Source organism: Monodon monoceros, unplaced genomic scaffold, assembly GCF_005190385.1.
Source record: "Monodon monoceros isolate NGI ecotype Baffin Bay Population unplaced genomic scaffold, NGI_Narwhal_1 Super_Scaffold_21, whole genome shotgun sequence".
NCBI classification, from domain to species: Eukaryota; Metazoa; Chordata; class Mammalia; order Artiodactyla; family Monodontidae; genus Monodon; species Monodon monoceros.
The window spans coordinates 138,060,332-138,085,636 of NW_021703778.1; the positions used below are offsets into that span (position 1 = coordinate 138,060,332).

The 25,305-nt window shown below is 44.8% G+C and overlaps 1 protein-coding gene across 2 annotated transcripts; it reads right to left on the bottom strand.

The window, feature by feature from the left end:
- Nucleotides 1-1,393: 1,393 nt before the first annotated feature.
- Nucleotides 1,394-25,092, bottom strand: MAX (MYC associated factor X). Of its 2 annotated transcripts, XM_029238483.1 has the most exons (5): nucleotides 24,837-25,092; nucleotides 24,081-24,107; nucleotides 16,581-16,688; nucleotides 4,158-4,281; nucleotides 1,811-2,909 (listed from the first exon to the last, which is right to left on the bottom strand). In XM_029238483.1, the coding sequence occupies exons 1-5, from the start codon at nucleotides 24,870-24,872 to the stop codon at nucleotides 2,722-2,724; spliced, it is 483 nt and encodes a 160-aa protein (XP_029094316.1). In that variant the 5' UTR covers nucleotides 24,873-25,092; the 3' UTR covers nucleotides 1,811-2,721. The 2 variants fall into 2 exon arrangements, with proteins under 2 accessions (XP_029094317.1, XP_029094316.1); XM_029238484.1 differs by lacking the exon at nucleotides 24,081-24,107 and having other exon boundaries at nucleotides 1,394-2,909.
- Between the last annotated feature and the right edge of the window lie 213 nt (nucleotides 25,093-25,305).

The following is a 25,305-nucleotide window of genomic DNA, read 5'->3' on the forward strand; positions in this document are numbered from 1 at the left end:
TTTCCCAGGTGAATCGGCTATCCTGTTGTGGCCCTTTTCTTCCAACTGGTTTATTGAAATTTTGAGAAGCCTAAAACTCAACCCCTTGTCCAGCCAATATCCTGGAGCCAGGGACTGGCTCTCGGGGACGTCCCCTACCCCAGGGCTGGCTCGACTGTTTGCTTCACACTCCATCTCCTGACCAACACGGCCGCAGCTGCAGCTTGGTTCTGATGCCCAGCCTGACCAAGCCAACTGTGTGTAATATGGAATCTACAAATAAGTCCAGATATATAAAGGGATGTAGTAAAGCGCAATGAAAGGGGAGGAAATCATACTAACTTTGAAGGCTTAGAAAATCACCTGACCTCTCATTCCCATTTTTTTCCCCTTATTCGTGTCTCTTTCCATCTTAAAAAGAATGACTTCAATAAATGGGATGCTGCTCTCTCCCAGCATCCTTGTTTTCCTTATCGCGATCATAGTTTTTGGGGGTTGGTTTGATCACGTTACAAAATGCCTCTTATAAATATGAAAAAGAATATATATATATATATATATATATATATATATATACCTGAGTCACCTTGCTGTACAGCAGAAATTAACACATTGTAAGTCAATTATACTTCAATAAAATATTTTTAAAAATGCCTCTTATGGAAACATGATCCACCAGCACCTGTCAACTCCCATTAACCAAAACGAGATACCATGGATTTGACATCCAATTGATAGAAGCCCCAGCACCACCACTCTAAAGAGTGACAAATCAAAGAACTGATTTGACTTCTCTCCCTCCCTTGGACTAGGAACAGCAGTATTTCCTGTCAGCCAGACAGGAAAACCAAAGCTGAGCTGTATTCTGGCCACAAATCCTTTCTTTCAAGGTCAAATGAGTTCAGGCCGGTGTTGGTCCCTAGCCCAAGTAGAGCTAACTGGATGCTGTTGAAGCCTCCTTGACTTCCAGCCCGTGGCAGCACTGCTGCCTCCTATTACCATGTCGGAACTCTCTAGAAGCTGAAAAGTCCTAGAGCATACCAACCACCCCTGGACTGGACGTTTCGTTACCAGGAGAAACCCAAACTCACAGCTCTGGGCTACCAATTCCCCAAGGGTCATTTATTTAGCAGGAACTGGATCCAGAAATGTTGCCCTGGGTAACCCCATCCCTGTTGGAGCCTTAAAAGCTTCTATCCAATGAGCGAAGTCACCACCACCGGGTTAGCTACCTTCCCCTGCCCAGGCTGCACTGAGCCCTTAGAGCACAAAGGGAACCACTTTGTCTTACGGTCGCTCCCAGCCTGTAGGCTCCTCTCTCAGGCTCCCACACAGGCCCAGCGGCCTCCAGGGGGTGCTTCCCTCTACCAAGATATCTTGGCCTCTGCCGGGGCAAGAAGACACCACCACCAAGAAGGATAAAATAAGTTTTTATTTATAGTCTTATAGTAAAGGGGAAGCCTTAACTTGCAAGACAATTCTTCAGCAGTATGTACAACATACTTTTTATCTCCATGGAATGGAATCAAACACGGACTGAGACTACAGAGTATACACTAGAAATCAGCAAATGCCAGGAACAGAGTAGGAAAAAGACAAAGAAATGAGGCCTAAACACACAAAACCCTTCACTGGGATCTGCGGACCGCAGCCAGAACCAGGGCTGGATCACATAATGGGAACAGGTTCCAGGACAGCTGGAAGGGGAGAGGGACGAGGGTGGGGAGGGGTCTGCACTGGGGTGTGGGTTTAGTATGAGGTGAACCGCTCTTGGTATTTACATAGAAAATCAGTTGGCTCTATTTCTTAGAAATACACACGGAAAGAAAGGAAGATTTGATCATTACTTTATGAATCTGTCGTTTTGCAATACTGACATCATCAGAAATAGGGACAATTCACTCAGATTCAAATTTCAGTAGCAGGAAATAAATATCAAAACATCATCACTGGCCCTCAATACAAAACCTCTACCCCACCCTACCCTCCCTCCTCGTCCCACCCCCTCCCACCCCCTGGTGGCTACCGCCTCACTGCTGCTGTCCCCCAACAAACCACACGAGTGTCACGCGGCCCTCCCTAAGGCTGGCTGAGAGAAGCAGGAGTGAAACAGGCCAAAGACTCTGCGCTGCAAATCTGTCCCCACTTCCTTTTATACCACAAACTTCTTCAAGGATCTCTGGTCTTTCAACAGGAGCGATAAATAGCCTTTTAGGGAAAAAAAAAAAAAATCCTTAAAAAGAAGGGGGAATAATTCTGATTGCTCCAAACTGGTCATCTTCTTAAAGTAGAGCAGTCCACAGATTCACAAAGTCTATCAAACAGAGGTGAGGGTGGCCCGGGAGGAGAGGCCTGGGAGGGGCAGGAGTCCCCGGGGCACATGCGCCCGGCAGGGCTGGAGGAGCTGGTGGGTGGTCAGGACACCATGTGCTCAGAGGTCTGGCCGGCCGTCTGTCCTCCACAGAAAAAGCTGCCAAGTTGGGGTGTTTTGGTTTGAATATTCCTGGTGGGGACAGGGAATCCCTGAAGGGAAACGTTAAAAAAAAAAAAAATAGTGGAAATGGGGAAGGAGAACGAGAGCTGTTGTCCAAGAGCTTCTACGTAAAAATAAAATTAAAAAAAAAAAAAAAAGAGAAAAAAAGAGTCTCTTAAATGGTTCTGAGGGTTTTAAAGATGAACTGAAAAGAGGATAAGACGATGGAGGAGACAGACAGTTTTTATTGCTGGCCTGCCCCGTGGAGCTTAGCTGGCCTCCATCCGGAGCTTCTTCCTGCTTTGGGGCTCTTCGGGCTCCGACTCCGAGCTGGAGTCTGAGCCCCCATCGAAGGCAGAGATGGTGCTGCCCTTGGCGTTGGTGTAGAGGCTGTTGTCTGAGGAGGGGTAGTTGGTCTGCAGTTGGGCACTCGACCTCGCCTTCTCCAGTGCACGGACTGAAAGGCAACCAAGCGAGCGGGTTATAGCCTTCTGGAGACTGGGGGAGTAACCGAGTCTCAGGTCAGGGTCCAGCCTGTTCTTCCGAAGGGCTTGCTGGCCCCCGAGGCTCAGCGTGGCTCATAAGTAACTCCCTTCTGGTGTCTGTTCCACCTGCATACTTCATTTCCCTCTGCCTTTCCCAGCCAGAGCTGAGCGCTCAGTGGATGTGGCCAGCCACTCTGCAATGCCACCCAACCCTAAAGAGAAGGCTTGTGATGTCACTGTCCTGCTGTGGAAGCCCAGTACAGAGACAGGAGCACGAGCTCCCTGTGGGACCCAGCGGTGCAGTAACAGCGAAGCTAGCCTGGCAATGCCAGGCTCCACAAGGGTGTGAAGGCCACACATCAACAGGAAAGGATGACAGAAGATGTATCAGCCAAAGAAAAGTTTTGGCTTAGCTCTCATGTACAAGATCCACTTGGAAAGACAAGCTGGACACTTGGAAGCAAGTCACCAATACACACAGAATACCTGGGCTTTCCGACACACGGCCCCTACATGCAGGCTGCTCGGCCCGGTGACCAACCCGCTGCCGCCTCCCGCTGCCCAGCCCTCGTTTCAGCTCGTCTTGAGCCTGGAAGGTCAGCCCATTTATTTTAGTTTAGTTTATTTGAGGTGTTCTAACCCAGGTGGTTACTTGCATTTCCTTTTACTTGCATCTTCCATGAGGGAGGAAGAGAAGTGAATTCCCCAGGAACAAAGAACTTGATCAGCTCTCGCTTTCCCCTGTGGTTGTAGGAAAAGGCGGATGTGAGCATTGGAGAACAGCATGGGCCTGGCCCATAGGCTGCCCTGATTGGACTACCGTTGACAACGGGGAGCGCTCACTGTCCCTGAACACCTGGAGTCTCTGTGGCGCTTACACAGTACACTCCAATTCAAGGACCTCACAGCTCTTTTGAGACACCTGATGCCAGGTGTGACCCCTACGACAAGCAGAGCACCTGAGCCCCAAGAAGGGGAGAGAGAGCAGGTCAGAAAAAAGTCTCCAGTGTCTAACCCCTACACTCCACTGTCCCCTCACCGAGGGCTCAGGTCCTTCCTCAGGATGGCGCTACACTCGCTACTCAGGCCCAAGAAGCAGGGCCGCAGCTGCTTAGGAGCACATGCTCCGTAACTGGTTCTGACTCAGCAGGCCTGGGTGCGAAGCCCTGACCTGGCTGGAGCACAGCAGGGCCAGATGCCCCACAAGCTCTGCTGCTCACCTTGCTGCTCCAGAAGAGCATTCTGCCGCTTGAGGTCATCAATATCTTGCTGGTGTGTGTGGTTTTTCCTTCGCATATACTGGATATACTCTGTGGCTTTGTCTAGGATTTGGGCCCGGGATGCCTGTTGCAATATGAGAAAAAGCAAAGGGGACAAAATAAAGACCTAGTCCACGCAGTGAAGAAACCATGCCTTTCAGCGAAGACGGCATGAGGGAATGGAAGCAGGAGGGTGAGGGGGCACAAGGCTGAGGAAACAGCGTAAGTGCTATCGGGAATCTTGTTCATACCAGTCAAGGCACCAGCTGCTTTACATAGCTTACCTCACTGGCTCTCTCTGAGAGAGGTAGCTCCACCAGGAACCCAAGGCTCAGAGAAGTTTACTGGTTTATTCAGAATAAAAGAGTGTAGAGCCTGGATTCAAACGCAGGTCCAACTCACTCCTGAACTTGTACCCTGCCCACCCGCTTTGGTTCTTTAGGTTGCTTTCATGTCTTCAGCCAGGCTATTCTGAAAACATTAAAATGCTACTTAACTGAGACCTTGGGCCATTCACTCTCTGCTAGGGCCTGGCTACAGGCAGCTGGTCCAGAAAGACAAGATCAAGATCTCAGCTGGAGGTGGCTCAGGATGGGAATGGGTACAACGCTGTCAGGATGGGAATGGGTACAATGTTGTTCATCAAGGTCCTAGATTTCAGACAAGCTTTCAGACCGTTGTTAACTAGTTCCAACTGAGCCATGCTGCTTTGTCATGATTTCAGCCTAACTGGCTAAAGAGAATTTTGTGAAAGCTGTCAGAGCTTGATGTCAACACAGGAAGGGCATGAGATTGGGCCATTTCAGGAAGCAACCGCACCTTTACCATGGCTGTGGGTAGCCTAGGCACTGCCCTGTCAGAGGAACAAGTTAATGAGCTAATAAAATGGATGTCAGGTTACTCGGCCCCTGGAGGTCAAAAGTACCTGGAAGATTCCCTCCAGGTTGCAAACATGGCCAGAGTTACTCATGGCCAGGCAGCCAACCAGCTGAACTGGTGGAATGGTACAAAGCCAAAAGAACTGAAGCTCAAGGCAGGGTAGTCTAGTAGCCGAAGTATGGTGGTGAGGCACCTCAGGCACCTGAACTGCAGCAAAGCTTCTTAAGTGGCAAAGAAAACAGCCACACTCAGGCGAGCAAAACTAAATCCACCTGTAGTATATTCTGACAATCTCAACTCACAGACTTCAGCAGGGCTGGGTATCAGAGAGGTTTGGAAGGCCTGGGTTTATTCACCAGTTCTCACAAGTACTAGAGTTTCCAGGCTTTCCTCTTATAGCATCCTTAAGGCAACTTCCTCAAAGGGAAATTGTTCATAATCAACCGTTTTTATCTGGTGCTAATTACATACAAGGCACGGAGCAGACACTGTGGGGAAACAAAATGTATTAGTCATGGCTTCTTTTGCCCAGAAGCTAACTTACTATCTAGTTGAGGAGATAAATGTATTTATATACAGACAAATCACAGGGCAGTACCAACAAGTGTAACTTGAGTAGTACAGATTAGAAAGGCCATGGGAAAGATGGCTTCTGGCTGGGGTGATCACCTTCTGAGCGCCAAGCATTAGCCTCGGCTCTGCACACACAGGCTCCTATCTGAACCAGTGAACCCTGGGTTAGACTGAGGTGGAATCTGTGGGAAAGGTTGCTCTGGGCAGGGAGAATAGCACAAGCAAGGGCATGAGGGTGGGGACAGGACCAGGCCTATTTCTTTAGTTGAGTAAGTCAGCTTATGTAGAAAAGAACGAGAGCACCTACCAACGGGGGCTTGCAACTCTGGCTACAAGGTCGCTTCAGAAGCTGTTTCCCATTTCTGCCAAAGGGGACTTATTAGGGTTAATCACTAGGTGATAAAATGAAAAAAAAAAAAAAAAAGGTGGGCACATATTTAGAAGGGACTAATTAAAATACCCTGCCTCTCTGGACGCTAGAGATGGGATTAAAAACAAGTATTGTGGGATAGGTGGCAGAGTGGGGAGAAGAGTTTAGGAATCCAGGAGACGGGTACCTCCTAGGTCCTGTCTTTAATGGGCTCTGTGACTGCAGACACAGTATTTCTCTCCGTGGCTACTCCTTATCTGATAAGAAATTCTCTCAGATCCCACCTAGCCTTCCAAATTCTATGCACCCCATCACTGATCTAATTGTTATGCATATTTACATCCCAATCTCTCTTTATATTTGTCTATTTTTTCAACTAACTGTTGTTCCCAGAAAGCAACATTAACCCTTATTTAACTCCTCATTTGCATCTGGCACAAGGGAAAAAAGCAAAATCTCTGAACAAGAGAGCACTTGCGGACTTCCCTGGTGGCGCTTGCAAATGTTCAGAGATAATTTTTAACAAATGACCACACTGAGTAGCAGCCTGAGCGCTCCCAGTTTCTTCTTCACATATTTATACATGAAACCACGAAGTGAAAAGGGAGAAGCACAGCACAACAAACCAAAGAGAAAGATGCCACGAGAGACGGAAGTTTTTCCACCTCAAGGCAGTTTTCGGATGAAGATAAAATTCATAGATGCTCAGAAAACAGTGTCTTGGGATCAAGAGGTCTCCATAGAAGGCTAGATTGGAATAAACCCAGCACGAGGCCTCCAGAATGCTAATAAGCACCGCCCTTCCTCCACACACCCCCTTGCCTAAGTAGAAGCACCTAGGCCCCTTGGGGTATCCCTGACCCTCACTTACTAAGTCCAAAAGCATGGTTCAATTAACTTTATTTTGCCCCCTCCAGGGTACTCAACAAGAAGTCCCACAAGAAAAAATTTAAAGTACGAAACACAGAATTCCCCCAAATTTACATGTGCATCTAGTCCAGTGAAGAAAAAGCAAAAGGCTGAAGGTAGAAAATGCTAGACTCAACTAAAATCCCCTCTTCCAGTTTTACAAACCATGCAAGATCACGTGACCTGCCACAGGGTTAAGGTGTGGGCAGGCCCTTTCCTTTATGAGTTTATACTGCGAACAGCAGACATGAAGCCAGTAAGAACCCTGGGCTTGATAGCCTGGACTATGGAGTGGCCCTGGGCTTTTGGTTTCTGTTTTCTAAACCGTGCCCAGTTGGCTAAGTCAGCAATCTTCGTGTGAGTGTCCCTGAGCAGATAACACTTGGTAGGTCAACATGTCCACAGATTGACTGTTGCCTTTGGGTACCCAGTAAGGATGTGAATGATTTCTTTCCTGCTAGTTTTTACAATTAGAAGGTACCAATTCTCATTCTGCCTTTCTAAGCAGAAACATATCTCTTTAATGGTTTGGACACAGGATGGCCCATGGCCAAGGGCACTGAAAAGGCATTGGGCCTTCTGGGTAGTAGTTTAGCGCACAGCGGCAATCAGGCTTCTCTTTCCCTCTGGGAGCCACGCAAAAGGACATTGGACGCCCTTGCCCAATCGCGTTCCAGAGCCTCGGCTGCACACAGCGATACAAATGATCATGATAATGGCAGCAGCTGAGTACTTACTAAAGCCAGGCACCCTCATACAATATTCTGATGTGTTATTTCCCCTATTTTATAAATGAGGAAACTGAGGCACAGAGCTGTAACTTGCCGGATATTACATAACCAGTGGGTAACAGTCAAGATTTGAACCCAGGCCTCCAGGACACCCTATTTTGGGACCACAGAGGAGGCTGTGGAACTAATGAAGAAGATCAATGGAATTTGGAGAGTCTGAGCAGGAAGAAAAGGACTATGAAAGAGTCACCCAATTTGTCTATGAGGATGTCAATGAAGAGCCTGGTGAGGGTGATTTCCTTGAAGGAGTGATTTTAGGTAAATCATCTTCACACAGGTAATGGGTGCAGGAGTGAGTTGAAGGTGAAGCAAAGATGAAGACTGGTTTTTAGAATGAGGCTGAAAAAATAAGAAATGGAAAAAAAGTAGCGTGTAATAGCAGCAGCATTGAAGGAAGACTGTTTTTCTTTTTCTTTTAAAGGCAGATGAAACTCAAAGTGACCCCTAGCAGAGAAGAAGCAAATACAGAAGAAAAGCCAGAAGATGCAAGTTAGCTTGAAAGAACTGACTGAACCTGGGCCTGGGCCAGGGGAAACACTGGCCCCCCGCACTGCTCTGGCTTCATTACCTAAGAAGGGGAAACCCAAAATGGACAGCGGAGAAGACCCAGCGTGGCAGAGGGACCCAGCGGTTCCTGTGCCACCTCTCCTGCTCGTGCGCAGTTGCTGGCCTGTTTGCATCCCTGCCCAGAGCAGCAAGGAGATGGAGGAAAGGGCCACCCCAGCCTCCAGAGGCACCCACTTGAACAGAACTCTGTTTGGGAACAGAGTGTACTCACCTGGTGTGCTGCAGCAAGAATCAACTACCTATTTCACGCGAGGCCCCAAACCCAAGAATTTGATTCTAATTAGCACCTAAAGGTCCCAAATGATTCTTGAAGTAGTTAACACTGATATTTAGGATGACATCCAAGGTCATTAAATCCCATTTAAGGTAGTGGTTCTCAAAATTTTTCATATAGGGCAAGAGTCCCACACATTTCCGGAGCTGTAAATCTTTGTTTAGACAAAAATCCAAGTTGTTTAGAAAGCAGGTGGGGAGAGGTGAGGAAGAGAAGAGTCGTACTAGCTTGTTAACATTAGCAACACCGTTGCTCTTCCCTAGGGTCCTAATGCTGACCTGAGAAACAGTCATCTTTGCTGTATTTATCATTTTTTCCTCCTGTCAAAATCAGATCCTACCAGGCTGCCCTGGTTCTGCCAAGAACCAAAACGCCACATCCTGGGGAATGAAAAAAGAACTACTGCCTGACTCACCAGTTGACATGTTTTGTTATTTTAAAGAAAATAAAACCATTATTTTCTGAAACCTGCACAAAATTCTATGCATAGTAAGGTAAAGGGAGGCCTAGGGCAAAGCTGGTGTACATTTTCAGTTGAATAAGCCATGTTCTGGAAACAAATATCAAAGCACAATAAATTCGGGTCTGTATTAAACTAGTTCATTCCAAAATGGAACCACCATCAATGCCAACAAGGGAGGCTGGAAGGCTGTGGGCTCAGAGCCAGCACAGCCATGTGGCCCCTCAAAGACTTCTTGTGCCTGGCCCTTCCAAGCCCAAAGGACCATTTTCTTGATTACTAGGGGAAGGCAAAGCTATCATGCCCCATTAAGGGCTTAAAGCTGGGAGCCAGACATTTGTTTAAGGGTCAACACAAATCATGTTTCAAACTTTGTATTCTTTTATCTTGAGCCCTTGGTAGTCTGAAATGAAGGTGTGACATTTCCCCATCAAACTCTGACCACAAGGGACGGGAGCACAGGGTTTCCTCAAAGAAGAAATACAACTAGTAAATAAACATGCGGAAAAGGATATAATCTCACAGGCAATAAACAAAATACAAAATTAATTACTACCTTTTGCCTATTAAATTAGTCACCCCCTCCAAAAAAAAAAATTCCAGTGGTGGTAAAATTGCTACTCTCAAAACAATACCAAAAGACTAATCTTTAGAATTTGCTTGAGAAAGAAAGAAAAGAAAAGAAAAGAAGACATGAAAACAATCCTCCTGGAAAGCATTTTGGCAACATACAGCAAAAAATCAGATGTTCTTACCACCAGACCCAGCAATCCAACTTCTGGGAATCTGTTTTATAGAAACAGCCACATGCACCAAGATGTTCATCACTACATTATTTATAAAGTTAAAAGACCGGAGGCAACCTGAATGGTTAAAAGAAACATGCCTAATGGCTAAATATGAAAACTCTATCACTTGGGGAAAGGGCACGTTATGTGAAAGCATCAAGCTATAGCCTTTACCCATGTAAAGCATGCGTATGAAGAGACCAGAGGGGATACACAGATTGATAACACCATTATTCTCTTGTCTCCTAGACTCCATCAATAAACACATGGATTTAAGAGCAGCCTTTGCCGGGGGAGGGAAAAAAAAGGGGCGAGCTTTGTTTAACATCCACTTTAAGATGGCACCCAATTTCAGTCATGTTAAAATGGGGTGTGGGATGGGGAGAGTGCATCTTTGAACCGCACTGTCCAGCACAATAGCCACCAGCCACAGGTGGCTAATAAGCACTGAAATGTGACTAGTCTGTAATGCACTGTGGTATCCTAAATGGGCGGGAAATCCAAAAGGGAGGGGATATATGTATGTGTATGGCTGATTTGTTTTGCTGTGTGGTAGAAGCTAACACAACATTGTGAAGCAACTATACTCCAATAAAAATTAATTTAAAAAAAGAAATGTAACTAGTCTGAATTGAGATGTGCTGTAAGTATAAAACACACACTGGATTATCAAAACAGCGCAAGAAAATAATATAAAATATCCCACTAGTAATTTTTACTATACTGATTATATATGGAAGTCATACTTACTTCTGTATATTAGGTTAAATAAAATATATTATTAAAATTAATTTTACCTGCTATTTGTGGCTCACATTAAAATTCCACTGGACAGCACTTGTCTTAGAATCTTAGAATAAAGGAAAGGTTGTAGTTGTGTTAGAGGAATGGAAGTACTGTTTTTCTTCTTCCCATTTTTCCAAAGTTTCTGCAATTTTGTTAGAGAGGAAAGAAAAGAGAAATGCTGGAGGGAAGGCCCAGTAACCAATTCCTCTTCTTTCAAATCTCCAGATGGAAAAGCGGTGAGTTTCCTGACTCTCTCGTCTTCTCTATGGGAGTGAGCCCTCCCCTACTCTGTAGTGCAGAGACTTCCAGAAGGATGGACAAAGCTTCTGCCCTCAAGGAGTGCACCCTTCAGTTAGGTGATAAGAACTGTCACAGAAAAAAGGAAGACACAGGAGAGGCCCCATAAAGGGCCAGTGGGGTGTCAGGGAGAGTGATAATCCAGTGTTCTCAGGGTGCTGAGGCATTTGATACAGCCCTTGAAAATGGGCAGGTGGAGGCTGACTGGCAGGGGAGGCCTCATTGGGGAGAAACACAGGAAGGCACACGGGCAGGAAACATGGGGAGCTGGGGAGCCCTTGTAAGTGGGTCTCTTCATTGTGAAACCCAATGTCATCTGGGTGGTGAAGCTGGAGTTGAGACCTTGGTGGAAGGAAAGAACTAAGATAAACCTGAAGATGACATTCCTGGGGAAACAGAAGAGGGTGTACACTGCTTCACAATAAGGGAAGGAGCAGAAAAAGCAGGAGGACAAGTTGGGTACCTTATTCAGAGAACATGGAATGCCAGTCCTTACCTTGATGGGCACTGAAAAGCCCTTGGAGGCTCTGGCAGTGCAAAAATACAGTTAAACAAAGAATTCAATGAATCAGTACATTTACAGTTGCTGAGCCTGGAGCTTAAGGGAGACCTGGACAACTATGGACAACAACTTAAGATGTAGAAAATTTAAGAATAAAAGAACTGCCCAAGTTGGAGTCTGGTCAGGTAATAACCCTGTTGAGTAATAAGGTGAAATGGGTAGGGCTGTAGTTTGCATTTCACTTAAAAGACAACCCCCTTAGCAGCCCAGATATGATGCAGAAACACTGCTGCTGAATGAACTGCCTGCCTTAAAGGGTGTCCACTAGAGTGAGCTCCTCCCAGTGTAACAAGGCCAGGTGGAGAGAGGGCTTCCTTCCTTCAGTCAATAAACATTCGCTCTGCTCCCTACTGTGTGCCAGGCACCAAGGGAAGAAATATGACCAAAGATATTCTCCCTGCCTTCAGTACTTACTCCAGTGTAGTATGGGAGACGGGTAGACAGTCATCAAGTAACCACACAAATATGTATACAGTTACACCTGGAATAAGCCCGGGTCACAGTGCTGAGTGAGTTTAACAGGGAGACTGACCTTCAGCAGTAAGAACTACTATGTTCCCTGGTATAAGGGGCTATTTGGTTTCAACATCTACCTGTTAAGGACACTGGGCTTTAATGAAGATGAAACAAATTAGCTCAGTGTTTTAACCTCTTACTTGATGCTCAGCATGTTATCTTATTGTTAATTGTTAGGTACAATCCTCTCCCCCAACAAGAGAGCAAGATCCTCAAGAGTAGACACCATGCATTAAACCTCTTAAATCTCTGCGGGGCTCACATATAAAAACGTGAGCACAACCATGTGGGCTGTGGCGGTTTTCGTCAAAGAGCTGAGCAAGCCTACCGTTTCCTCTGGCACTCTCACTCCTCAGCTCCTTTCTGGGAACCTACCACGAGCCGGAGTCTGTGACAGCAGCCGGCAGAGGCAGTGCCTTCATAGTCTCACCTAAAACAAAGGGACTGACTCACTGACTATAAGAACTCTTACTTGCTGACTAGAAGAAACACTTTTCTTCTTTATTTTCATCTTAGGTTATAATCTCTTTTTAACATAACATAGCTCTGTCAAGAAAGGAGAAATTCAGAGCACAACTGCCTGAGAGAGCAATTAAGTATGATAAATAAGCATTTAGGAAGAGACCTAGAAGATGAAAAATTACTATACACCACTGTTCAGCTACATATGGCACTACTGAAACAGAACCTTCTTTCACTAAAGTCAGCCATGCTAAGGAGACACTGTGATTGGATACAGTCACTCTGGTGCAGGTGCTGGGGCTAACTCACCGGGGGTGGGAACAGAATTACAGCCCCACGCAAAGGCAGACTGATGGGCTCGCCACCACGTTTGCCCCCCACATAACAGCGTGAGCTCAGTGCCAGCAAGCCACTGGGCAACACTCCCTAGCACCCAACCAAGGACCCTCAAAACAAGGAATAATTCTGTTCAAGAACACTAATGTCTTCCTTTGAAAAGTGGGACCACAGACGTTCCTGCCCTTGCTCCCTTACTCTGACTGACTGGCTGATGGTTCTAACGCCATTCCATCTTTCCTGTGGGCTCCATGTCCAGCTGAAAAACTATGGGAAACAAAAGGCTCAGGCAACAAGAGTTCAAGAGTCTACTTGTGAACAATGTGACCTATGGCAAAACCCAGCTGGACTGCCACCTATAATGATCTATTTCTCAGAACAGCTACATGGACTCAGACAAATTTATAAACTTTCAGTGACCCTTAACTCTGCACTTTGGTGTTGTCTACATATGCTACTTCAGGGGACAATATTTTAGTAGCAACCCTAGTATGACATACTGCCAAGATTACTGACCCTATCCAGGGGAAGCTCCCAATATAAAGACAAGATATAAGAATTGAAGCAAGATTTCTTTAAAATATCCTTAAATTGTTTACCCCTATGGTGTGGTAGAAAGATTGAACTTGGCAACCAGCAGTCCTGAGTTCTAGTCCCTGTCCAGCTATAGACTGATCTTGAGCCTGTTTCCTCATCTCTGATACATTAAGGATGGCAGGAGCCCTAGCAGTAGTAATTGTCCAATTATAATAGTGTAGTACTCACCTCAGAGAACTGGTGTGCAGATTTCATTTTACATTGCAATACAGATATTAGTTAATACTGAATTTTTTACTTAAGCAAAAGGTGACCATTTTGTAGTAGAAATATAGGGAACAAAGGATAAATAGAGTTTGAGTCTCACGTTTAAAGGGGTTTTTTTTGTTGTTGTTGTTTTAGTACAAGTACCCCCCATTCTTGGTTAGGATCCAATTCAATCAGTATTAGTTTCTCTTTAAAAAACAAAAGGCTTACTAGAACACATAGGACAGACAATCCAAATACTAAGTGAGAAGTCACCTGGAACATAAAGGTGAACAAGTCAAAGGAGACTGGGGGCCTTTGCTTCAAGAAACTGATCTAAGCACCCCCAAAACTCACAGGGCAAAATGATCATTTCATGATTATTTACATAATGTCAGAACCTTAATTACTGCAATCCAAATCAAGAATTACTCAATTCCCTTTGGTTCAAATACCACTTTAAAAAAAACTGCAACATTTAGGGAGAACTAGGAAGTCTGAGAGACCAAAGTATTCTGTTAGACTCACTGCAGCATCTGTGAAACAGTGTTGGCAGGGAAGGAAAATAATGAAGATCGTGGAACTTAGTGGGAACAGGTTGGGGTTCAACCAGAGCTAACAGCCACTTACTTCCTTTATTCATGCTCAACATGAACATTTGCACTGGAACACACAAAAGCATTCTGAAATCAGAAAGGCACCTGGTTAACTTCCACTGGGGCTTTGATCAGCTAGAAGAAACCTGGCCCCTCGACCACTCCTTTCCCCTAGTCGTGCTACTTCTCTGACCTCATCTCCTGCTATGGTCCCTTCACTCACTCTGCTCCAGCCACTCTGGCCTCTGTCTCCTTGACAGGCCCAGGAATGCTCCCAGGTTCCTGCCCCTGGACTATTCCACTCGCCTTCCCTGGCCTGGAATGCTAATCACCAGATAGATGCATGGTTCTTTCCTTCGCTTCCTTCAAGTCTTTGCTCAGATGTTGCCTTGCCAGTGTGTTTTTTTGTCTGCCCTAATGAAAACTGCAACCCTTCCTTCCCTGTTTTTCTCCATAGCACTTATCTGACATACTATATATATATTTAATTATTAGTTCATTTTCTATCTTTTCCTCACCACACTAAGAGCTTCTGCTTTTGTCTACTTTGTTCACTGCCGTATTCCTAATATCTAGGACAATGACTGGTATGTAGCAGACCCCCAGTATCTGCTGAATGGAGTAAGTGAACAAACGAATAGGCCACAAAGAATGACAACTGTCTGGTTTGTAAGGTTACCAAATTCAAACTGTCATCTTCCTTGAAGAAAGGAGACAACAGGATTTAGGGTAATGTGATTTTAAGGACTTAAGGAAGAATGTTATGACAATGTAAAATAGACTGGATAAAGAAAAAGGTATAGTTGAGCTCTTAAGACTGACCTCTCCCAAAGTGTTCTTGAACTTAAGAAAGCCTAAGAATCACCTGACTGCAGGTTATAAATACAGATCTCTAGGCCTGCCTCCAGAAAGACAGATTCAGTAGTGATTCTGATGGGGGTGATCCACAGGCCATTTCTTGGGATACGCTGCCCCGGCGCCACTCCTGATTAGATGTGAGACTTAGAAAAAGGTAGCTCTTGTCCATTTACTTCACCAAAGCCATTTTAATTGATACCATGGCATATGAATAAGCACCTACTGTCAATAGTTCAGACAAACACAAGAGATAATCCTTTGTACATGTGTACTCTGACTAAAAGTGTGAGCCTCTCCCCCCATCGTAAAGATTTCCTGTGGTGCTTAACAGTGTTGTACCCAGGAATGTTGTTATTCCAGGTAAGCACGTTGGTCCAAGGTCATTAAGCCAAGTGCACACTAAGTAGGCCTAACCTAGGGCAAATTCTGGTCTTGCAATGCTAGGTATTTACATGGCCTATTTTATGTTTTGCATAAAGGTCAGACCTACCCCATCCTTTATAGCCACACAGCCACACCTTAGATAACATATAAAGCAAGTGGCTTACCAGACTGGCAGTATAAATAAAATGAAACCATAATGGTCCCAAGTTTAATTCTGGATAACCAAACAAAACCAGGACTCCTACCACAGAGCTAAACCTGGAAAGCCATTCAAAGCCCACCTGAAAGCAACAATTTTTCTTAAAACGGTTGCTTTTTTTTTCGGTTGCTTCTTTAACACTGCATTATTGAACCGAAAACCAAAAACACACAGGTCTTCTTCCAAGTTTGCCACTTATACACTGAATAGCTGCAGAGAGCAGCCAGTTATATTGTGTGTCAAGGATGGAACGAACTGTGCAAACACATATTTTCTCCAAATTCCAAGGAGTGACCCTAACCCACAGACTTTTTACTCAAAGCTTCGGACTTTGTTTTGCAAATGTAGAAACAGCTGGTGCCTACCTCTCCAGGGAAAACAGTTTCTGGAAGGCCACCAGTGGCGTAGGGGGATGGTGGAAGAAGAGTAGTTATTTTTTCTTCCATTTCGTATGAACACGTCTCTTTACTCAAGTCCCACATTAAAAATGCTGTTTATATGCCTTTGAAATAGTAACTGTTGGACTGGGAGATCACTGGTGTCCAGACTGGTTCACATACATTCCTGGGAAGTTTCATTTAAAATAAGTACTCACTTCGAACCATATAAAAAGAATTCTCATGGAGGTCCAGAGAATCACTGACCTCTGGAATCCTTAGCATTATCCCAAACTACTATAGGCTACTCTCTATATTACACTGTATAGTTATAATTTCTTGAATGAGTAATTTATTATACATAATACTAATTTTAAAAGAGAGCTCCTACTGATGTCTTAACAAGCAGCTCCATTACATCTGAGATCATTTGCTAAGGATGAACTACAGTAGGTAAGGTGTGTGATGACTCTCTGAAGAATCAAAGATTAAGGAAACCATGTCACCCAAATATCGCTGACTCCATTTCTTTCCAGAAAGGTGAATGCCCTGCTAAGCCCCACAGTGAGTTCCAAGTCAGTGGTGGCTAAGCTAATCAGCTTTCTCAATAAACTCACCTTCTCTCCTTGGAGTGATGGGACCGAGTCCCGCAAACTGTGAAAGCTGTCTTTGATGTGGTCCCTACGTTTTCGTTCCAGTGCATTATGATGAGCCCGTTTGTCAGCCTGGAAGAATGGGAGAAAGAGCACATTAGTGATGTCAGTCCTTCTGCTTGGTACAGGTGAGTGGGTACAGCCTGGAAGTATATGCTGTCAGCGCTGTCCCAGGTGACTGGACTGGGAAGGATTTGTCGAGGTGGGCAGTTAGGAGTCTCCAGAATTAGGCTCTGCTAAAGGGGGAGAAAGGGGTGAGCAAGGCTTTCGACAGGAACATCCAAAGTAGCTCGATGCATCCAGTTCATGCATAAGTAAAATAAAAGTTATTCATGGGGACAAGGTGTGGCTCTCCTGCAGCATCAGTTTTCTCCCACAACTTACTTATGTGACACAACAGCCGCCAGTCCATGGCTGGGAGGTGACCAGGGAAAAGCTGCAGTGGGCCCCTTCATAAGATGTGATCACCCCCACTGTAAAAGATTCCCCACGGTGGGTACCCAGGAAAGGAGTTAGGTCACTGGTGCACTGTTTCTTTCCATATGAAACCATCACCATGAGTCTGCTCTGGTCTCCAGCTCGCTAAGAGGTACTAGTTTTAAGACCTTCTTGCCAAATCATACAATAGAAACTAAAACCTCTAGAAAACCCAGATGCATGAATCTGTGATCATTATGACAGAGCTGATATAGACGCCAACTGCATTCTGAGCTCCTACTTTTTAAAGTGCATTTAAGGTGATATTCAGCCAAGGGCTTCCCTCGCACAGGCTGCCAGAAAGGCGGTTCTCAGACAGTAAACCTCTGACACTCACATATTCTCAATACACCTCCTCAGGCACCTGTGGCGCGTCATGCTTATTTGGCGGTATCTAAATACCCACAGACCAAACTCCTTATCCTGTCCTGCTTAGAATCACAAAGAACAATCAGCTGGAGAGGGACAGAGATGCCAAGTAATCAGTGGCAAAATACACTGGCTTCAGGTGGAAGTGACAGTGCTGGAGAACACTGCAAGAGAGCTTTGGCAGGTCCCTATTAAAGGGGCGGTCCCTCCAATGAAGCACAAACGCTCACTTAACCTAAAGCAAGAACTTCACATCTGCACTCCGGGAATTATGGGAAATACTATACTCTTGAGAATTTACCCCCAATACACAAGGTTGCACTGGGCTAACCTAAAGAGGAAGTCTACAGAGGAAGTTCAGGTAGCTTTAATCTACCCAGACACAGCACCAGGAATTTTAAAAATGAAGCAACAGGAGTAAATAACTTGGCTTAGCACAAGAATGCCTCAAATGAATCTTTATACTAGACAAGATGTTCGGACAAAAGTCTATAGAGACAAGAGTTATAGGAATGAAAGGACTTGAAATTCTAGTATCTAATCCTAAAACTCTGAGTCATTACAGAGGAAGAGGCTGTGAGCAGCTGTGGTAATTTTAGTCACTTCCTGGTCTCTCGAGCACAACACCTCACCTATAACTCTGCTGAACTGGAAACATGGTTCCCATCACAGCCATGATTCTCCATGGCATAGCACTCATTTTCAGGGCAGATGCCTGGAACACTTCTAAAGCTCTCCTAATCTTACGCCTGGATTCTCTGTAAAAATGTGTGTCTGCCGAACTCCAGGGATATGTGGAATTTACAGGGAAACTGAGGGAATGATCAGATAACCTGAGGCTAGAGGAAGGTATCATACAGCATTAGAGCAGGAAAAGTGCAGGTTCCTTCTATCAGCAGTATGAAGAGTCTGAAAGAATTAAACGTATTTAAGTACCTAGTCCTTTTCTAACTTACCATTCCCTCTAGTCATCTGTTGATACATAGGTAAGTTGGCTGGGTCTCAGACTAAAGACTTAGAGGGCTGAGAGATGGCATTTGGCACATGTCTGTCTCTCCTGTGTTTGCTACACACTCCCTAGGATGGTTTATTTACGTGCAAAATAATCGCCCAGCTTTGGTATCCAGCAGCAGCCCAAGATACTCCTGTCTACTAAATCACCCTGATTCCTGGCCCTCCTCCCAGCTTAAGAGCTGTGCACAGAAGCAGTGACACCAGTTACCCACAATCCCTCTTGTTGATACAAATAAAATTCTAATTGTCTGTTTTCTTTCTGGGAGAGCCCTGCAAATCTCAAATGGCTAGAATCAAGTTGGACTTGGTTTCACTCACGCCTGCACTAGAAGGGTGGAGCTAAGTATAATCTAACACCAAAATCATCCCCACAATGCACTACCCCCTTCCCATTCACTGAGCCCTGAAAGGACTCAAATGGACAAGTCTTCGGTTAGAGGATTGTAAGTGAACTTGGCTGTGGACCATCAGCAGAAATCTTGGCTTCTCATCTGGGAAGCCAGCCAAGTTTGAGAAGTTGGCTCAACAAGGAAAGGCAGCAGTCCACTGCCTGGTAGAAAGCCTGGGCTGGGGACTGTTGTTCTCAAAGCAGTGGATGGAATTTCTGTGGTGGTTCCAGGCCCAATTTAACCAGCAGAAGAGTGGAATCTTAGACCATTCCCTGCTGCCATGTCCATCCCCAAGCTGCTACACTTAACCAGAGTCCATTTTAAAGCTCTCAGAGACAATGGCAATGATGCATTTTTCTTCTTCTCCAGCCTCATTTGAAAGAGCAAGTTAAAAACATGCAGAACTAACATGCCTAATTCCAGGCAACTCTGAACTAAATAATACCTCTAGTGGCTTGAAAGACCTTTACACGTATGAAAAACCTTTACACAAGACTGAGAATTCTGTTTGGGAAACATTTCCAAACGTCCAGCCGGATGAATTCCCTTCCCCCGCAACTCATCCAAATGGAGGGCCAGTTGCCAGGCTTATCACTGCTTTGTTAACTATCTTTGCTTGCTGGCAACCCTTTCTGAAAGGGACAAGATTTGAAGACTCCCAGTGTAAGGCACCTGAGATCCTCCCACAAACTCAAAACTAGTTAAAAAAAAAAAAAAAAACAGGTGGGGAAGGGCCAAACAATTGTTGTGTCTTGAACAAATAAACCTCAACTCAGATGAGTCAGCTTTCTCTCAGCTATACTGAGAAAGATGTTTGATAATGAAAACGGGTGATACCAAACAAATTCTAGGAGACAACAGAAACATTCTTGGGCTGAACAGCAGGCCCACAAATACCTCCCCTATACATCCTACAGGAGCAGTGGCTGGATGCTGTCACTCTTTAAGTACGCTGGATTTGCAGTTTCCAGCAGACAACCCTTCCTTCAGGGCATCCTAGGCTAACAGAAATACTAAAGAGCCGTGTGATCTTAAGAGTGGCCCACAGATGCTCAACAGGAACTCCGACACCAAATCGATTCCAGCTTTGACATCTCTGCCAAGGTTTTTATTCAGCCTCTCAGTATTATTTCCACCAAACTTTCCATACTGGCAGCCAGAATAAAAATCTTCACCTACAATTTGTCCATCTCTGACACTAACAAGCACATGTTATCTTAAGTGCTGTTAAATGTTGAAGGCAAATATTTTATTAGCCAAGAAGATGCTAAACTGGCAGTAGGTCATTCAAGCTAAGGAGGGCTGTTCAAAACTGAAGAAATCTCTTTAAATTATTTCCTTCCAACTTACTGCATAGAGAATACATCTTCCTTAAAGGCATTACATCCGTCAGCAGCATTACTTCCTGCAAGTTCTAGGTAGGCAAATCACAAGGGGAAATGAATGATCCATTATTCAAGTATGACCAAGGTTCTCCAGAGCAATGCCCTCTCTTGCAGGTCACGGGACACCTAACCCCATCTATAAGGGGAATCTTCTCAATTCCAATATAGAAAATTCCCACCATATATGGAATTAGAGTTGCCCAGTAAACATTTACTGCCTTTAAGAAATTTAAAGGCTATATTTTAGAAAGAAGATAGTGTTGCTTACGATTACTTAATAAGCTACTCTTATTAAACACTAACACTGGAAATACACAGGCTCAAGATTCTCATCAGAAAAGATCTATTTACTACTTCTGATGGGAAGCAAATAGGATAAATAAAACTGAATTTCTAAGCAACTTAATTCACTTTAATCAACATGAAAATTGCAACATGAAATTATGGGCAGCTAGAATGAGAAATTCACAAAAGTCCTTAATAGGAGATATAAATTGCAACTTCCCAACACCTCTCCTGTTTGAAGCCGGCTGCCTGGTATACATTTTTAAAGTCCAATACATACATGTGTTTTCCAGGCTATTCAAAAGAATCACTTGGTGCCTAAAAAAACTTGGGATTTCTATCATCCAAATATGCCATCATACTATACCCACTTTCCTTGATCAACTATTTTACCATTACTGGAATCTTGAAAAAAGACTTTCAAATATAAGAACACCCTTCAACAGGTATTTTTAGGAACCACACCTGGCATCCACATTACTGTCAACACTCTAAGCAGACACAAAGTACATGCATCACGTAGCACTTCTGCCACGCAGCTAATCCCGGGAAAAAGACAGTAGTCCTGAGTAAATTCCCATCTCAAAGGTGACCAAGCTCATTCCCTTCTGAATACATTGCAATTTCTAAAGAAACAAAGAGCTCTGAGAAGTTAGGAATATTTCATACCAGAAAGGTCCAGAAACAGAATTGTACAAATCTGTTTCTAACCCCCCCGCCAAAGATATACTGTAACTGAAACACGTGCAGCTGTCATGAAGGATAAGCTGAAAAAGGTCTTAGGCTTCCGACTAACACACTAACCCTACGTTTCTTGTATACGTTCATTCTTTAAAAAAAAAAAAAAAAAATCTCGAGCAGAAATAAAACAAAGATCACCTTGCATGAAATATACCTGCCCCAGAAACTGTCTTTGAAATGCAACTTTTTCCCTTCAAAAAAATAATAAAAATAAAATAATATCAGTGGGATTCTGAGACATATTGAATTTAATAATATAAATTATTGTTTGGGATTACTTCCTTTAACAAAGCTTACTGGTCACCGGAGAAGTTGTTTTCTGTTCACACTGAGGCAACAGAAAAAAATACTCGTCAAATCAGTTTCACTTTCTGTTACTGTTAGCCTCACTTCCTAACTCTGTTATTGCTGAGTATCCTACATTTCTTATGTAGTAAGGCTGTAGCTATTGTAGTGACATTATAAAACATGAATGAATACCTCTTTTTATATTAGGACCCACAGGACCGTTTCAAAATAACTTTTTAAAAGTTCTTTTGCAGTTCTAAATATTTGGTTGTTCACAGTCCACACCCTTTTCTGAACGAAGGCAAAGCTTAAGAACAGTTTCCCCCAAATTAAAAAATATATATATTTATCTATACTAAATGTCAGGAAATAAACATAGTCACACAGAAAAAAAAATCCTTTTTACCCTACGTGTTCACAATAATTGCTTGATATGCTATGAAATTTGTCTATTGCTTCTTCTCTCTATGCCATTGTGATTATCTTGTAACAGATAATATTTAAATGTCTCAGCAAGTAGATGTGTCAAATTAAAAACAAAGGGTCAGAACCACTCCCTGTGCCCACCCTCCAAAATCAAAGGGAAAAATCCTAAGTACCTTAACAGCGAACTGAAAGCCTCCAGACCAGACAATGAGATGAGCACTCTAGGAGAGTGGGGACATTTTCATAATTTAATAAAACGATTTACATCAACAGCCACGTGGACGAGCATTCTGAAAAGCAGAAAGCGCTCAAGAACTGGAAGCCAAAATCTCACAAAGAAAATCCTTATCTCACTGGAAAGTGAGTATAATTCCAATTTAAATAATGATTCTTCAAAGGAAGCCTAAACAATCCCTACCCTCCAATCCTGATCAAGCCCTAGGGCAGATTTTACAACCAGAGACTTGGAGGAAAAAAATGTTTTAAATAGACTGTGTTCCAAACATGAAATTCCATGTTTACATTATTAAGGATAATAGTAACTGAAGAAAAGGAATTTAATTTTCAAACGTATGTATAAACATTAAGTATCTGACAATACTTCAAGTATTCAAAGTATTGTCTTCAAATACTTCAAGGAAAAATAAAACAAAACAAATTCTTTTTTAGTGACTAGTACCCAGGGATAATTTTAAAACCCCTGGAACAACTGCATTCTTGGGTTTTATGGAAATATCAGCTTTCCATAAGTAAAGTTTTTCTAAATGCCTAATTCCTTCGACAACCTTAGAATCTGTGCTCTAATGAAAAGCAGGTACAATTAAGAGAGCTTGCTTTTATCCTGTGATAATAAAATTATTAGACCAGAGGTCTCAAAGTGGCATCTGGCAAATTGTAACAAGCCCCTCAACAACTTGATTGTCTCATACGTTATTTTAAAAATCAGAAAAATAACATCAAAGTCTGGATTTGTAATCTTTCTTTTAAAATAGGAAGATAAGACAACACTAAGCCCTCATTCCCACATAACAGCAACCCACTGGACTTTAGTGACTGCCTTTTCAGAAGAGGCATGTGCTCTCTAGTACCCCAGTCCTCACCTCTGCTCTCTATTCCTGACTATCTCACTGCCTGGGCCCCCCTAGAGACATCTAAATTTTGGACCCTCATTCTCTACACTTCCTACTGCTCCCATCTGTCAAATGTTAGATGCTATGGTTTACTCATTTCTCTTCTCCTCTGATTCTGATTTATTTTGTCTCTATTCCTTTTTCTCCCTCTAATCTATTCATGGAACACCCACAGTACTATCTCAGACTCCAAGGACATGAGATTTGTGTCTATCTTAATTCACAGAACCATCCACTGAGAACATTAATATCCAAACTCTGAGAAATTATTGACAACACCTTATGGTCTCAACCATCACCTCTTAACAAACCTCTCTCTACAATGCCACTTTTCTTCAACAGTTCTTTTTGTCTTTATACTGCTCCTTCAACTCAAATATAGTCAGACCACAATAAGCAGCTGAATGTGACACGTTCACATTCAACCTTTGGCCCCTCTACATTTCCAATTTCTGCATTAGAATAATACCAGGTTGTGCTAGATTCCATAGGTCTACAGCAGTCACGTGACTTTTGGTTAAAGGTGATTACTGCATGTGCCTTCAACTTCACACAACTATGCAGATACGGTTTAGAACCTACTTGTTCCTAAGTAAATCTGGCCACTTTTCCCTGATAAAATACTACAATTTACTTCAACATGATGTGTTTCTCATTTCCCACTTCTACAGTGACAGCTAGAGCCCCCAGCGGAAACCTACAGAAGGATTCATTTCCTTGCATACAAATTCTCACTCACCTACAGTCACTGAACCTCACCACCTGAGAACCTAGAATTATGAGGTTCGCAAGCCCGCCGCCCCCACCTAGAACCCCAGAACAAGGCCCCACCTCACCTTAGCGGTTAACAGGAGAGTTTACTACAATATTAAAAGTAATAGAACGATCTCTTTTTCTCTGACCCCAAAAAGGACTAGAATTGAACGGAAATGAAAATGAAACGGAGAGTAGGAGACGTACCGCTGATTGAAACCTCGGTTGCTCTTCCTGGAATAAGAGAGAAAAAAAAATAGAAAATATAGAAGTTATTTTTACACTTCACATTCAATAATAAGAAAGAAAATGCCGGCGGCAGAGGAAGCGGCGGGTGGGGAGTCAGCCCTACCCCCCCTCCCCATCCCACGCCACCATCCCCCCTAGCGGGATCCGGTAGCGGGGCAGGGGGGTCCCGAGCGCCGCCCCTCCTTCCGGCATCCGACCCGGGACAGAGAGAGGGGGTCCAGAGCACTGCCTCCTCTCCTCGCACCCAGCTCAGGGCGTCTGGGCACTCCCAAGCCCTCTCCGCCCTCCTTCACCAGCCAGGATCCGCCGCGGGTCACGGGAGGAGGGGGTCGCGGGCCGAGGGAGCAGGTCCTAAGCGCGGTGCCCTTCCCCAGGATCCGGACAATGGGATCCCGGGCGCACCCCGTCCCTGTCCCCCGGATCCTGAACTGGATAGGATGGGAACGGGAGGCCGCAGCACCTTCCTCCACCGGGGGAGGTGGGGGTCCCAGAGGCCGCGTGTCTCCTCCCCACCTCCAGTCCCAGAAGGCCGCTCCGGCCAAGAGCCCGGAGGAGAGCGAGCCGGGAGCGCGACGGAGGCGGTCCCGGCCCAGGGTGAGGAAGGGGAAGGAGGCGGCGGCTGCCCGGCCCCCTACCGCCGTCGCCCTGCTGAGAACCCCGGCCGCTGTCCCCGCCTGACAACCCGCAAGGGAAGGAAGAAGCCCCAGGACTCACGTCGCTCTCCACCTCGATGTCATCGTTATCGCTCATTTCCTACGGCCCAGGGAGCGGCCACTGCAGCGGCGGCGGGGAAGGGGGAGGGGTGGAGGGGAGGGGGAAGTCACCGACAACAACAAGCCGAGTCCCCCCACACACACACTCACTCACTCGCTCTCTCACTCACTCACACACTCACACACACACACGCACGCACACACACACACACACACACAACACGGGCGAGAACCACCTCCTCACTGCAGCACCGGATCAACGGCGGCACGCACGCCCGGTCGGCCCCCTCCCACGTGACCAGGCTCGTCACGCTGGGGCCGCCGAGACTTGTAGTTCTTGTCCCTTTGACTGACAGCCCAGTTAGCTCCAGAAAAACTACAAATCCCATAAGGAACTGTAAACAGTCGTCGCCAGCCCGGCTTGTTGACGGAGCCCAGAGCGCCTGCGTGCCCCGTGGAGGGGGGGCGGA